At 36.0% G+C, this 15139-nt stretch overlaps 2 protein-coding genes across 2 annotated transcripts; one reads left to right on the forward strand and one right to left on the reverse strand.

Moving 5' to 3' along the window:
• Positions 1-74: 74 nt before the first annotated feature.
• Positions 75-7025, reverse strand: ghrhr2 (growth hormone releasing hormone receptor 2; the record flags this gene model as incomplete). The annotated part of the gene is made up of 13 exons (XM_079595463.1): positions 75-742; positions 832-873; positions 1222-1351; positions 2077-2168; positions 3924-3990; positions 4088-4148; positions 4251-4404; positions 4514-4646; positions 4814-4911; positions 5542-5651; positions 5766-5864; positions 6758-6875; positions 6969-7025. 13 exons carry the CDS (start codon positions 7023-7025, stop codon positions 650-652), a joined length of 1254 nt encoding a protein of 417 aa, XP_079451589.1. The 3' UTR covers positions 75-649.
• Positions 7026-9295: 2270 nt separating this feature from the next.
• LOC306989122 (myosin light chain 3, skeletal muscle isoform) lies at positions 9296-14221 on the forward strand. Its single transcript, XM_079594480.1, has 7 exons — positions 9296-9645; positions 11573-11600; positions 11680-11829; positions 12815-12988; positions 13122-13199; positions 13295-13336; positions 13602-14221. The coding sequence occupies exons 1-6, from the start codon at positions 9358-9360 to the stop codon at positions 13321-13323; spliced, it is 747 nt and encodes a 248-aa protein (XP_079450606.1). The 5' UTR covers positions 9296-9357; the 3' UTR covers positions 13324-13336; positions 13602-14221.
• The last annotated feature ends 918 nt before the right edge of the window (positions 14222-15139 follow it).

The raw sequence follows: 15139 nt of genomic DNA on the forward strand, positions 1-15139 counted from the left end.
CTGAATTACGTAATATTGAACATGTAGCGCCATCCTCTGGTGTCACAAAAAAACATAAAAAAAAATTAAGCATTAAATTCTATAAATTCAATTTTAATATTAACACATGATTAAAATAGTAAAGTATAAACCAAGGATATAAAAATTTGTCAACATGCCAAAACACAAAATTCATTAGACAAATGTGGAAACAAATATACAGCGGCCACAAAATTGGACACAAGTCACTCTTAAATATGTATGAATGCCATTGCATCAGATAAAATATGAAACTAAGTGGCAAAATATAAACCAAGTGTCTTTTTTCACACCTGACTTTTTAAAACTAAATTGAAGCCATTTTTGCTTTTAATCAACCTAGTTTTTGCAAGTGATTTAAGTAATCAAAGTTCCCCTACAGTTCACAGGTGTCCTATCAGAGTTAAAATATTTATGTATTTAAAATGTGATTATGTCATTACAGTCCCTGTTGGTGTAATGGTTAGGTGTCCGAATACTTTTTTCCATATAGATTAACTTTTACATGACCGAAAAAACCCCCAACCATATGTGATGTGTGAAAACATTTACGTAGTTATCATGACAGTGGTTTAACAACATAACATGACAGAGCAAGCTGAAGTGCGTTTGTCATAAAATGTCCTCAAGCTTATGGAGTGAATTCTTGCGTTGCCATTTGGAGAGTGTTGTTGTCAGTTCGAGACTTGTATTTCTCAATCTCTTTTCTTATTTCATTCTGGACCTATGAAATCCAGTAGTTAGTTAATTACAAGAGGTCAGAAAATATTTCTTTATATCTTCATTTGCTATTAAAAATAAATGAGATCTTACCTCAGTGTTCATGAAGCAGTATAACAATGCCACAATGAAACCCTTAAAAGAAATGGCAAAATTAGTATTATGAGTCATGACTTTATTGAGAGGTTTTTATTTATTAAAAGGTTTTTTTATTGAGACTTTATTCATTTTATAATTGACTACTATGTTTCTGCATGCTGTAGCTTTTGTATTTTAAGTATATTTACTGTAGAGGGCACAGTTTCACTTATAAACAAGCTCCATAAGCATCTCTTAGGCTCTTCACCACCTCTCAAATGAGAGAGATAATAAAAACAAATCCTGACAGCTGATTTTTTAAGATGGCTGTATTGTAGGCTACAATATAGTTGGCATTCCTGGGCTAAACTGTAGATTGCATTAAGCCAAGTGCCTGAACAGTACCTGGAAGGAACCTAGCACAAGTTCAAAGAAGAGTCTCGCCTCTAGACCCACATGTTCGGGAAAAAGAGCAAATACGGTGTAATGCACTCCAAAAAGAGGGATGAGCAGAAGAGTTGACTTAGCCAGTCGCCTACAGAACACAGTGAACACAAATTGTAGTAAAAAAAAAAGTGAATGGTAGATAATAGACATCAAGGCTCCTTAACATGTATAATGATACGTATCTACAACATTGCCTGTAACACAGAAGCCTAATAGGGGCAATTTACACTACACCACTTTTAATTAAAAGTAAACTTTTTATTCTTTAAACGTAAACCTTTGAAAACTGGTTTCATAGTGCAAGTTTTTGAAAACTATACCGCTATCTTCTCCGTGTAAACTACAAAAACGCAATTCGTGAAAATGGTGACGTCATGCATATCACGTGTTCAGTCTATAGGCGCATAGTGTCTCTTTACAAAGTGACATCGCCAACTACTGGCCTGGCAGCAAAATACAACGTTTTTAGTTATTTTCATGGGTTTACAATGGTGTCATTTGTACATCGTTGTCGTGTAATCGTACCTATAGGCTGAATCCGAAATCGCCCCCTAAACCCTCTTTCACTATTCATGTTAGTCCACTAAAACAGTTACCCTTGAAGGAGTGAATGAAAACGAGTGAGCAAATTCGGACAGCCGTGTACATCGGCTGTACAGTTATTGCGGTGCAATGTGGGATTGAATGAGTGCACTCGGTAACGTCCACTATGGTTTTGGACATCACTACAAATGGCGGTCCCCTTAAGGGTATATGGGGTGATTTCGGGTTCAGCCATAGTGTGCTCTATGTGAGATACTTAACAGATCTCACCTGTAAAGCCGTCTGTCTCCTCCATTTGATTCTGGGGTTTTTGTCTTCACAACTATCATCCTGCTTATATTAACAAACACTACAAAGTTCACCTGTAAAGTTTAAAAGTACAATCATTTTTATTATTTTGATTTATAGTCAATAAGTCTAAAAAGTATGATGGTCAAGTGTCATTTTTGTGGTAAGACACAAAAAAATTGTAACATCTAAATGAATTGGTTTAATATCACTGAATTAGCCCAAATACGTTAATAGTCAGGTAGAAATCAAATAAGTCTTTAACCCCTTAAGTGTCACCCCCCCTCCCCCCCCCCTTTTTTTTTTGCATTTGCATTTGCATTGACATGAAAATTAAATGGTTGTAATTCAAGATTGGGTTAAAGGTACATTATGTAACCCTCTAGTCTACTAGTCTAGCGTTTTAAGAACAGAACTGCATGCATTTTGCAGAAGAACATTGTTTCGGCTCTGTGTGACTGTAGATGAATATGACCCTTCATAATAGATAATGCTTTACAATGAACTCTGTCTTTTAGAGAGCTATATGGCAATTTATCTGTTTAATAAATGACTAATCGGAGTAATAAAAACGCCACCTCCATGTTCCTTTCTCAACTTTTTAAATCCCTCAGTTCTCGCCATCTCGGAAAAGTCAATAATTTATTACGAGCTCTGTTGAGTTCTCTTTTCAGACTCTCTGCTCGCCATTAAAAAATATATATTTTTGTGACTAACCTATGCCACGCCCACACCATACACGCGTCAAAGTGACAGGTGTAATAGACTTACCATAGTGAATCAGGGTAAGACAAAAACACATTTTGGAAGAAGGATTGGTGATGTATTGACTCATTTCAATTTTGAGTCAACAAAAAGTTGTTACCCCTTTACTATAACAATTGCAGGTTACCATTTTTTACAGTGCAGTCAAATCTTTAGGCATAAACCTTCAAATATCTTATCTATAGTTTTCCCTGAGTATTATACCGGGATATGAGTGTTGTGGTGGAAATTTTAATTCTAGATGTGTTTTTACCTTAGATGTGTTTTTACCTTAGATGTGTTTTTACCTTAGATGTGATTTATTTTACTTTAGATGTGTTTCTTTTATTTTAGATGTGATTCTTTTATTTTAGATGTGATTCTTTTTGTTTTTGAATATATAGATATGACTTGTATTAACGTTGAACTTTTATTTACTCATAAGCATTTAAAGGAATATAATCATATAAGCTAAAGCACAATAATAGAATATGTAACCAACCTTTAATCATATAAGCTAAAGCACAATAATAAAATATGTAACCAAACATTTAGAGATGCATAAGTTAGAATAAGCTTGCAGGAACAATATGTTCTAAGAAGAACTAAGTAGCGAAAGACTATGTGTACTCCAAGTGACCTTTTGTACTCCGAAGTGTGAAGAATATATGTGTGTGTAGTTTTGTTCGAACTAAAGATAGGCAATAGGTGTGAAAAAAGAGCAGTGGCTGAGAGCGGGGGTTTTTGGGCAGGCAGGGCATTGTTCTGTCCAGATAGAATTTATGTTTAGACGAGATCTTGAACACAGAAGTATACAGACGTTTCCTTTTAAGGTAAACGAGAGACAAATCTTTATGACAAATGCAACCCACTCAGGATATGTTGGGGGTATATAATCTTGGCAAAAGGGACTGACCTTTGCCTTCTCATATCAGACGTTCTCTGTATGTGAATGCCAATTTCTTGCAAGAAATAAACTTTTGATACTTTGACTTTTCGAAGGTTCCACTTGTCTGTTTTCCTCCTCACTTTTCAAATAGAATAATTTCCATAACAGTGTTTCATTGTTTTCTGCATAAACTTACAAATACAGAAAGCAAAATGGGAATTTTGATGATCCACCAGTAGCCACTGTCCATGTCATCCCAGCACCTACCAACACGTAAACACAGGCGTTTATGATACACTCAAGTACATAGATAAATGTTAGCTGCAGATCCAAATTTATGCACAATAATCTCTTCCTCACCCATAATTGTCATATTTATGCTTGAGGAATGTCCAGATGATTACTGTGACAGATGGTGTCCCTGTAAGACAGAGAAAAGAATCAATGAACACTTCAGAATAAGTCATATAATGAGCAGTTTTTGTGTAAAATATGCTTCCTGTAATGTAAAATGTGGTTTTACCCCAGCCAATAAGAGTATACCACCAGAAGAATGTTCCCTTGTGGGCGAAGGTGAAAACTAGCAGTGTCTGGAGATAAAGTCCCTCAACGAGCAGCCAGTAGAAATTTGATAACACACAGTACTGGAAGAACGTCACCACAGCCTTGCACAAAACCTGGCAGATGAAATACAGCATTCGGGTTATAGAGAATCAAACTATCTGATTTATGCTATGGCATTTATTTTGCATTGATCTTATCAGTCATGTCGTTGGTGTGATGTACAGTGGAGACTGTGCAGTGATTGATTGTGTCGTCGGCGAATAACACAGCATCTTTTACGAACACAGCCAAAGCCCTCAGGATGAATGTGGAGAAGAGGTTGAGGTGGATGTAGGTCCGTGTACACAGAAGCTTTCTGCTGGATTCATGAAAATGCGACACTATTACATGATATCAGCATTCCTTGAAGCATAAATAATGTAAAAAAAAAAACCTTCACCAGAATTGAATTCCAGCATGCAGCAGAACAGTGAAAGAGTAAAGGCACTGAAGCAAGAAGTGAATGTTCAATGTTAGAATTACCTAAAGATGCAGAAGATGAAGACCGCAATACAGAGAGAGCCAATGGACACGCCGTACCCAACGGTGTATATCAACTTCACCATGGCAAAGTACTCTCGCTTCAGTAAAAAGAAAAATATCAAGTTTAGATTGGAGAATCCATTTGATCTAATCTAAATTAATAAATTAACCTTTTCTTTAAAGGTGATGTGTGTCATTTCTTTTTCAATATTTCAATTTTCCCTGTAACATAATTGCTTAGGGCATAAACCTTCCTTATCCACATCATGATTTGCACAGTGAGCTGAACAGTTTAATTCTTAATACTGAGCTCATATTGATAACTTAATGCAATCAATGAATATTGAACATAGCGCCATCCTCAGGTGTCTCATAACAAAACAGGTTAGGCACAATAAAATGTATTTGGACACTTAAGCCATGTTAAAATATGAATGGCATTGTAGGCCTATCAGATAAAATATCAAACCAAGTGCCATTTCTCACACCTAACCTTTAAAAAAAAAAGAGAAGTCAATGGGGGAGGGGAAGTGTTCAGGAAAACTGTTTAAAAAACATTCAAAAAACAGATAATTTTTCATGTTTGGATGGTGGTGAAAAAAAAAAATCACACACTTTCCACAGTAGCAACATTGAACAGGATCCTAGAACCCATCCAGAAGTGCTATAATCCATAGCATTTAATTACGTTCATATAATGTCAAATACGATTTCTTCAAGGTTTTTACTCTGTGTCCAGTGTCTTCCTGCTCTGTGCTGTTGTCCTGAAAGCAGGCGCTGTAATAAGGCACACTCAGCCTGCTCCATCCCTCAGTAGTGCAGGTGCGGGTGATCAGCTCTAAAGAAGTCAATCATAAAGACTTTTACATTTACTGTACGTCACAGCATTGGACTACATGGCCACAAGAGTACAATGAATGTGTTGAAGCTTTGATGTGTGTTGGAACTTTACCATGGGAGTTCAGGAGAGGAGGTGGACAAGACACCGAGACTCTCTCTCCTACACTGACTGCGGGCCAGCAATTCACTCCATCCCACTCAACCAGACAACCTGAAGACATCCACAGTGGCTCAACGATTACAGAAGTCTTCTTCTTGGTCAAATTATCAGCTACATTAAACTGATTCTCATCATCATAAGTATGTTTCCCTGTGAACTCCTGTCACCGTTAATGCTAATGAATTAGTTATGTTGTCTTATAGTAATGCATCTTATAGTTCAAGAGGTTGCAAAAAATACAATGAAACGCAATGGACTATGGCAAGCAAGAAAGCAAAGATTGCCTGGGATTAATGACTTGAACTTTTGTCTGTTCTTCATGCAAAGCTGTTTGGCTTCAGAAAACCTCTAGCGTACAAATTGACAGGATTGCTTTTATGGTGCTTTAACAATGCAGGTTGAATTTCCATCTTTTATAAATCTCAGTATTTAAAAGGGAATTGAAAGAGGAAAATGAAATAATCTGTTAAATGCTTTATCCTTAGTCAGTCCCATGTTTGCAATTGATCAGAATCTGCTTTATTTGCCAAAGAATTTGTTGCGGTTTCCAGGAGCTCTGGGTATACATATATAATACAAGAGAATAGAAAGAACATTTAAATAAGTAAAATTAAGAAAAAGAAAAATACTTAAAAAAGAAAGAAAATATCAAACATCTAGATCGGAAAACCTATGTACAGATTTTTTCCCCAAAAATGTGTATTTATTTACATCTATCATTTTTATTGACATGTACTGAAATCTAAACTCTAAACTCTCAGGTTGACATAAATGCCATAAGAGAACTGAATTATGAATTAAAAACAGGTAGTGATTGGTCTGCTGTATCTATAAGCCTGAGGATATTAATTTATGCAAATAACATGATAAAATCAAAGGATCAAAAGTGTGAGTCGACATCTAATGAAATGTTTTGAGTATCAGTGCTTATCTGTGACTCTCACCTGTATCAGAAGCGTTAAAGTTTAACAAAGACTGCGTAAAACTGATTTTGAGCTGACATTCAGCTTCATTCTTTTGCAGATGCAATACTATAGAACATTCAGGATGAACGGTCTTCACCTGAAAGGCATAAGTGCATGCACACTATAAGAACTTCACAGAAACATTGATCTTTTGAAATAGTTTTAAAAAAAAAGATATCAAATAACTTACCCCTGCACATGTACTAACTATAAGAGTCCAGATGACAAAGCCACGATTAAGGTCCATGATGTTTTTTCTGTTCAAGTCCGATGTAAATAATTCTTAGTCTAAAGTAACTAGGTCAGTTATGGTGAACAAGTGTAGCTCTATTGCCCGTTGTTTTTGTCAGTACACATATTCCAATGCTTATTCACAGCAATTCTCATCTATCTCTCCAACCTGTTTCAAGCAGCAGATGGTGAGATATACCCAGATGGTACAGCCCACTTTTCTGGGTGTGCAGGGCCCTTATCACCTCATGACATTAAAGTGGCATTGTTATTTTAAAACAAATCTAACAGTAGTCCAAAAAAATATTTCTTTCTATTACCTCTACAACATTCAGCATCTATTAGAACCTTGATTCTGAAATTACCCCTTGCACTGTCCTATGTTTGTTAATACTGTAAATAGGCTGTTTTTGTGTCTACCTTGGCATTCAAGGCAGTCATGCGTCTTCTACCTGCCTGCTCTATCACACCAGGGAGCTTAAATGAGTCTTTTAGCCAGCACTATTTACTGCATGAGTGAACGTAAATCACTTCTTCTGAGTTAAAAGGATGGCATTACTTTAGAGGTATGCAAATGACAAAGTCCCTGCAATCCACATTGTAATTAAACATATTTTTGAAAATGGTTGATAAAAAAATAAATGAAAAAATTATGATTCTAATGCAGTTTAGTGTCTCCTTTACAGGGTTAGGAATTCAACCGATTAATTTGCTTGTTATTGTATGGACAGCAGTTAAGTTTTTTGTATGGTGCAGATGGACCGTGCCACTTTATCCATCCATTTTTAAAGCATGTCCTTCCCCTGAGGAGCTGAGGTTAGGCTGAAAGAAGACAATCACGAGCAAAAAGATACATTCATACAATATTCAGAAAGAGAGATGTTTTGAGGGATGAAAGTGAGAATTTGAAAATGACAGAATGAAAGTGTATTCATATTCATTGGTGTGTGTGTGTGCAGAAACTAGAGGCAGCGATGTGTTTGAATATGTCTACAGTTAGCGATTCATAAGTATCTTTGTGTTTTTTCAACTTCAGGCACTTAAATAAAACGACTTAAACTAAAAACTTTAAGACTTTATTTATGACAACCCATAAACCCATTTTTAAAGGGATAGTTCACCCAAACATGAAAATTCTGTCATCATTTAGGCACCCTCAAGTTGTTTCAAGCCTGTATGAGTTTCATTCTTCAGTTGAACACATAAGAAGATATTTGAAGTACAGTTGACGGTAGCCACTGACTTACATAGAATTTTTAGTTTTTTATCAGTAGAAGAAAGAAACTCATTCGGGTTTGGAACAACATGAGGGTGAGTAAATGCAACACAATCTAATTTTCATTTTTGGGTGAACTTTCTCTTTAAGTGAAATATTCATAATCCATTTCATCATTTATTGTATTCAATTTAATTTCTTGGAAATTTTACACAATTTTTTTTTACTAGTAGTTCACACTGAACTATACCCTCAGTTAATGTGTAATTTAATTTATGACTAACAATTTAATGCAGATTAAAATGAGGCTGTGTGGGATAGACTTACATTCTTTACAATGTGCAACTGATGTTGTTAAACAGTTCAATCCTTCGTAGGCACTGTAATTCTATCCTTCACAGCTTTGTTTTCATTATTGTCAAAATTTAAATATGGGGCTACCCTGAAGGCCTATAAAGTATTATTGAAAGTTAGTTTAACTTTTCCATCACAATTTTATCAAAAACTATACAGTACATTATGTGAAATGTGGTGGGAAAACATGAAATAATTGACTTTTGGAGATGACTGTACATGTATGTCTAAGGTTGGACATTGTTAGCATTATATTTACTAATTGGAGTGTCTAAAAGTTCACAGGGTCAAAAATGCCTATCAAATTTTATTAAATTACATTTTTAACCCAACGTTTGGGTTTGTCCATATTTGACCAAAAATTGGGTTGAAACAACCCAGCATTTTTTAGAGTGCTGCTGAAATCTTTATTGCTTTTTATGTTCTGCTAATTAATATCATCATCATCATCATGACATAAAAAGCAATAAGGATGACAGCAGAAATTATAAATACTCACATGAGGGACGAAGAGGAACATGGATGATGGTGCTCGAACAGGCAGCAAAAGGTATAACAGTATGAAGTGGGGAGGGGATATGTATTCTATGAAGTTTAATGCATGCACTGGAGTCACAGCATTCTTTCCTTTTTTAGAGATGTGAGTAATATTGGGGAGGTGCAGCAGATTTAGTGCTGGGTATATAACATTTAGGGCTCCAATCTGTACCATTCAACAGCAGTTAAACATTTGCATAAGACTCAATTTTGTCCATTCACTTACTGTGATTACACCACCATGGCTTCACAAAAGCAAGTGGCCAAAACAGAAGGAAAGCTATCCCCAGCTCCAGAGGAAGAACCAGTTCCCGGAGCAGCAGAACCAGTTCTCGGAGCAGCAGAGCCAGCATCGGCAGCACTGGAAACAGCTGCTTCTGCCCCAACTGCAACACCAGAGTCAGCTACAACAGAGTCTGAAAAAGCCAGCACTGCACCTGGGCCAGCCCCAGTCGCAGCAGCCAAAGAACCAGCCAAAGCACAAGCTTCTCTTCCAAATCCAGCTTTCAAAAATGATCCTGCTGCTGTAGTAAGTCTCTGTTTTGCATAATATTATATTATTAAATAAAATATTATTGTATTTCAGTTGCCTGATGGCATGGTTTGATGCGCCCACAATAATGGTTGACGTCTACATTTAAATGCACACTTTTCTTTTTAAGAATAAAGACTAAATGATTAAGATCACTTTATTGACAAGCATTTGGGTAATTAAACTTAGTGTTAATCAATTGAAAAGTTAAAATGAGGCATAATGACAAAAAGATTTTAAAACAAAAGGTCCACCTGTTTAAAATAGGGACATTTTGATATTCTGTTCAAATAAATACATATGAGATATTTCTTTCCATTCCTACAACTACTAATTCCTACGCAACTACTAATTTGACGCTTTAAAAAGTTCATAAAGAGATCATAAAATGAGACACGGCCGCTTTATATGATGAACATATTTAACTATGGGCCGTTATTCCCATTTAAACTTTTGTCAGCAAACATAAACAGAAGCGCAACCGTACTTGCTTGATGTAGTCATATAGATTCAAATACTCATTGTTATTCTTATGTTTTGTTATTATGTATAGTTGGTTATTTATTACGTATAGATGTCTATTTTAACATCACATAAACCTGTGTATACTGGCGGGTGACGCTAGGGGCAGTGGTGAGCCGCAGGGAGTTTCACTTTTTGATATGAAGAAGTCAGACTGCCAGCCATTTCAACACTGTGAAACAAAAACCTAATTTATTGTTGTCTGTTGAATTTGCAGATTTCACAGCATGTGACAGAAATAAAACGTATATGTTCCACCGGAAAACAGCCTCTTCTGTGTGTGCAACATTGACACGTGAGAACAAACCTCATTGGTTCTTGCGGACGCTCAAACGTGCTGCGTAACACGAGAATGAACCTCATTGGTTCTCGCACGTCAAGCGAACATGCTTGAGCTTCCGTTTGCCATAACTGCTGTTTGCGTTGATGAATGTTTTTATGTGATTAAAAGCCTGAATTAAATCTGTTCATCATATAAAGCGATCGAGTATCTTCAGAAAATGTGGACTTAACTGTTAAATTCATATGGATCGTTATTTTATGATCTGTTTATTAACTTTTTGAAGCATCAAAGTGGTAATTGCATAGACTGTCAGTGGAGAGACAGAAATGTCTCAGATTTCATTAAAAATATCCTCATTTGGGTTCCAAAGATGAACAAAAGTATTACGGGTTTGGAAGGGCATGAGGTTGAGTAATTAACGACCGAATTTTTATTTTTGAGCGAACTAACCATTTAAGGCTCAACATTATAGCCTAATGTACAGCTATAAAGCTGAGCACAAGAACTAACTCATGCACACCTAAATCACTTTCTCTTCAAGTTAGTGCTGATGACCTTTAAAAAGGTGGAAAGAAAATAAATATCAAATGTTGGTCTATAAATATTCAATATGAGCCAATACATTTATAAAAAAAACATGCCAATAACAAAGATGGTGTAATATACATCTCTAATTTAAAAGGTCATACATATTAATGAGCTTAATAAATATTTAATTAATCCCAAGTTTTCATTTCCTGGACATGAACTATAAGCTAATATATACGTATATACAATATATGCTTGATGGCAGGATTCCAGTAGATGATCTTTACATGGATCTACACACACTTGTCCCACTCTTCCTAATACACTTCCTAAGTTAGACTCCCTGGGGAGACAGATATGGATGATCTCATAAACAGACTGTGAACTTTGAGGGGAGATTATTCTTGGTACCAGGAAAAACAATGGCAGAACAACTGCCAGAGTTTTAACTTACTGTATGACACTAATATCTGAGCAGTAAAGATGCATAGTAGATCAGCAATGAATGTATTTGCAATTTATATTACTGATGATACAAATAAATGCCTATATAATAACCTAAAAAAATAAATCTGTTGTTCTGTGTTTCAGGGTAATCTCAGTGCTGAACAACTTGAAGGTAAGGAACAGCCTAAAAAGGTCATTGATCGACTTAATTTTAAATGAACTAATTTTTATTTTATTTTGCATTCATACAGAGTTCAAAGAAGCGTTTCTGTTGTTTGTCAGGACTCCCTCAGGGGAGATGAAGATATCACTAGCTCAGTGTGGGGATGTGATGAGAGCTTTGGGCCAGAACCCAACTAATGCTGAAGTCTTAAATGTTCTAGGGAAACCAAAGCCTGAAGGTAGACCCACAACGGAAAAAATACTACAGCTGCCTGCATGACTTTTCAGGGAATTGTACAAGGTGCATGTCATGATCTATATAAAATCACTCAAGCTATTGCTTCCCTGCATCCCATGGGATCCTTCATGAGCAAACAAAGGGAAAGACTTAACACACTTCTGTCACAGAGATTACTGAGGTGTTGGTTGTCACAAATGTCAAAGATAAAATGCAGACACATTCTCTGTGACGTTTGCAAGTCATTCTCTGAATACTGAGATCCTTGCCATAATGACTAAAAGTCAAAATACCATTCCAACCGCAGGAATGTAATATTTTACCTTAACACAAAAGAGAAAAAGGTGACAAAGGACTATAAATGTAACACAAAAGAGAAAAAGGTGACAAAGGACTATAAATGTAACACAAAAGAGAAAAAGGTGACAAAGGACTATAAATGTAACACAAAAGAGAAAAAGGTGACAAAGGACTATAAATGTAACACAAAAGAGAAAAAGGTGACAAAGGACTATAAATGTAACACAAAAGAGAAAAAGGTGACAAAGGACTATAAATGTAACACAAAAGAGAAAAAGGTGACAAAGGACTATAAATGTAACACAAAAGAGAAAAAGGTGACAAAGGACTATAAATGTAACACAAAAGAGAAAAAGGTGACAAAGGACTATAAATGTAACACAAAAGAGAAAAAGGTGACAAAGGACTATAAATGTAACATTTACTTTTTGCAATTGTGCTTTTGAAGCTATTGAAGGAAGAGTTCACACTCAATGTCTTGTTGTTTCAGACCTGTGTGACTTTCTTTCTTCTGTGGAACCCAAAGGATGATATTTTATTTATGTATTTATTGGTAAATAAATGCAATGAAAGTAAATGGGCTCTAATGTCTGTTTTTTGTTTAATTATCCAATGAACGATTTTTTTCCTCAGATTGTCAAATAAAATCTAAGAACCTACTAATTGCTTTAAATTGTGTCGTTCAGAGATGGAATCCAAACTGATCGACTTTGAGACTTTCCTGCCTATGTTTCAACAAGTTTCAAAGTTTCCTGAGAGGGGCACATTTGAAGATTTTGTAGAGGGCCTTCGGGTCTTTGACAAAGAAGGCAATGGAACAGTCATGGGGGCTGAACTCCGCCATGTGCTTGCTACTTTGGGTATGATGTTACAGAGGAAAATTATGCCAAATTCATATATTTGACCAACATTGATCAGTGTAGTCCAATGTTGAAAACATTGAGAACTAAAAATGTATAATTTTGCTCATCGGAACAAATGTTTGAATTTCAGGTGAGAGGTTGTCTGAGGGTGAAGTGGATCAGTTGCTGGCAGGGCAAGAGGACACAAATGGTTGTATCAACTATGAGGGTAAGATACAGTTACTTACTCAAGACTTCCCTCTACTGGCAAAATGAATGACTTGAAGTTTCTCATTGAAATTAATCTTATGTTCTTTCTCCAAGCTTTTATAAAACATGTCATGGCTGGCTGAGTGATCGTTTCTGGTAAGTTTATCTAAATCAGGGCTTCCCAACCATATCAACATTAACATTTTAATCAATATAATGATTAAATAATGAAAGAAACTGATTTTTTTTCATTCAGTTTTAATTATATGCATTCAGTTCAGCCAGTTCATGACCTCAGGAACCTAGATAACTTCCATCATGAACTCGAATCACAAAGCCCTGGTTGGGAAGTCCTGATCTGAACTATAATATGCTTTGCGGGTACATTTTAGACTTTCATTTATCTTTTCTGTTGGCCTAGGTACCGTGGCAGCCTCACATTGATGTTTGCAGAAGGAATCTGAAGGTCATGTGTGAGAGTTGACATCAATAAAACAAAATTTTTGTAAAATATTACAGTAACTGATTAAATACACTGTTCTTCAATCACCACTTTGAAGCTGTTTTATATCAAAATTATCAGTGCAACAAGAGGAGGCAAAATGCAGGAGTCTGCTGTAAACTTTACTTTATGCCAAGAGAGAATCAACACAGCTGTCGGTGGATAAAACGCTGGCTTTGGTGGTGCTTGTGCACTGAGTTTGCTCTAATCCCCAATGTCAGGAACTTTTCTCAGGCACATATGATAAACCCATACGCTTTGGACATCTCTCTTTCTAAGAAAAACCTTGTGCTGTAGACAAGTGTTACATTCACTGTGTAGATTTACAGCATGTCACACTGAACAAATGGGGTTAGTGTCCAGTCAAGTAATTATTGGAAAAGTTGACATGAGTCAAGTGCAAAGTTATTTGTGAGTGTGTTGAGGGAAAAATAAGACACTTTTTCTACTATAAAAAACCTTTTGTCCAATTAAAAGGCTACATGCAATTTATTCATGGATTCATCACTGTCAATAAAGAACCTTTATTTTAAGGGTTGGATCCGGGGTCTGGTCTGATATTTGAGATCCATCTGATCTAACATAGAATAAGCTGACATAGTTGCAAAGTTACTTATAGTCAGTAGAATGTCTAAGGGGCCTTCAAAATAAAGCGTTTGCAAATATTAAGCAGACTGTCTAATAATCACTGTTGACTGTAACAAAGTTCAAGACTCAGAGGAGGAGGCAGGAACCAGCGAATGTTCTGTGAGCTCATAAAGCAGCGCATGACCGAATTGAATTATTTTGCGCATCTTCTAGCACTGTAATGTTTAAATTTACAAGACTTAACCCCTAAACAAGCAAGAGTGGAAAATTATCAGCAAAAAATGATGTTATTTATATCATCTAGAATCTAGATCAGGGATGGGCAACTTTGGTCCTGGAGAGTTTAGCTCTAACCCTGATAAAAACCTGCCTGTAGCTTTCTAGTAATCCTGAAGACATTAATTAGCTTGTTTAGGTGTTTGATTAGCGCTGGAGCTAAACTCTGCAGGACAGCATGACCCTCCAGGACTGAAGTTGCCCTGATCTAGACTTAAGCCGGGCTCAGACTACAGAGGTTTGAAATCTTAACCGATTGTGAAAATAGTTGCTTCACAGATATTCTTCTTTCAAATCTCAAACCTGCACACACACAGGTTTGAAGTGGGGACTTTGGAGTGAGCATGGCACTTGCCTCCCATCATCTTGTAGCCGTTTGGAACGCACTTGAGGAAGGAAGCAATGAAAGACAATGTAATTATTTATGCAGCTGATTAGCTGATTAGCTACCATAGAAATGTTGAATTATTGCATACATTTTATATAAAAAAAGTTTTTCTATAAAAAAGTTTTAATCAGTGTATTTCTCTGCTCTAAACTTTAAAACTTGCCGTCTCATCTTTGGACCCTGCATTACCTAACACATTTCTTAT

The sequence above is a fragment of the Phoxinus phoxinus genome (assembly GCF_949152265.1).
Source record: "Phoxinus phoxinus genome assembly, chromosome: 21".
Classification (NCBI taxonomy): Eukaryota; Metazoa; Chordata; class Actinopteri; order Cypriniformes; family Leuciscidae; genus Phoxinus; species Phoxinus phoxinus.

Bases quoted from the DNA above. Each gene is read 5' to 3' on its own strand.
- LOC306989122 (XM_079594480.1), top strand. From the start codon at position 9,358: ATGGCTTCACAAAAGCAAGTGGCCAAAACAGAAGGAAAGCTATCCCCA. The intron at 9,646-11,572 runs GTAAGTCTCTGT...TCTGTGTTTCAG, and splicing joins AAAATGATCCTGCTGCTGTA to GGTAATCTCAGTGCTGAACA. The intron at 13,200-13,294 runs GTAAGATACAGT...TCTTTCTCCAAG, and splicing joins TGGTTGTATCAACTATGAGG to CTTTTATAAAACATGTCATG.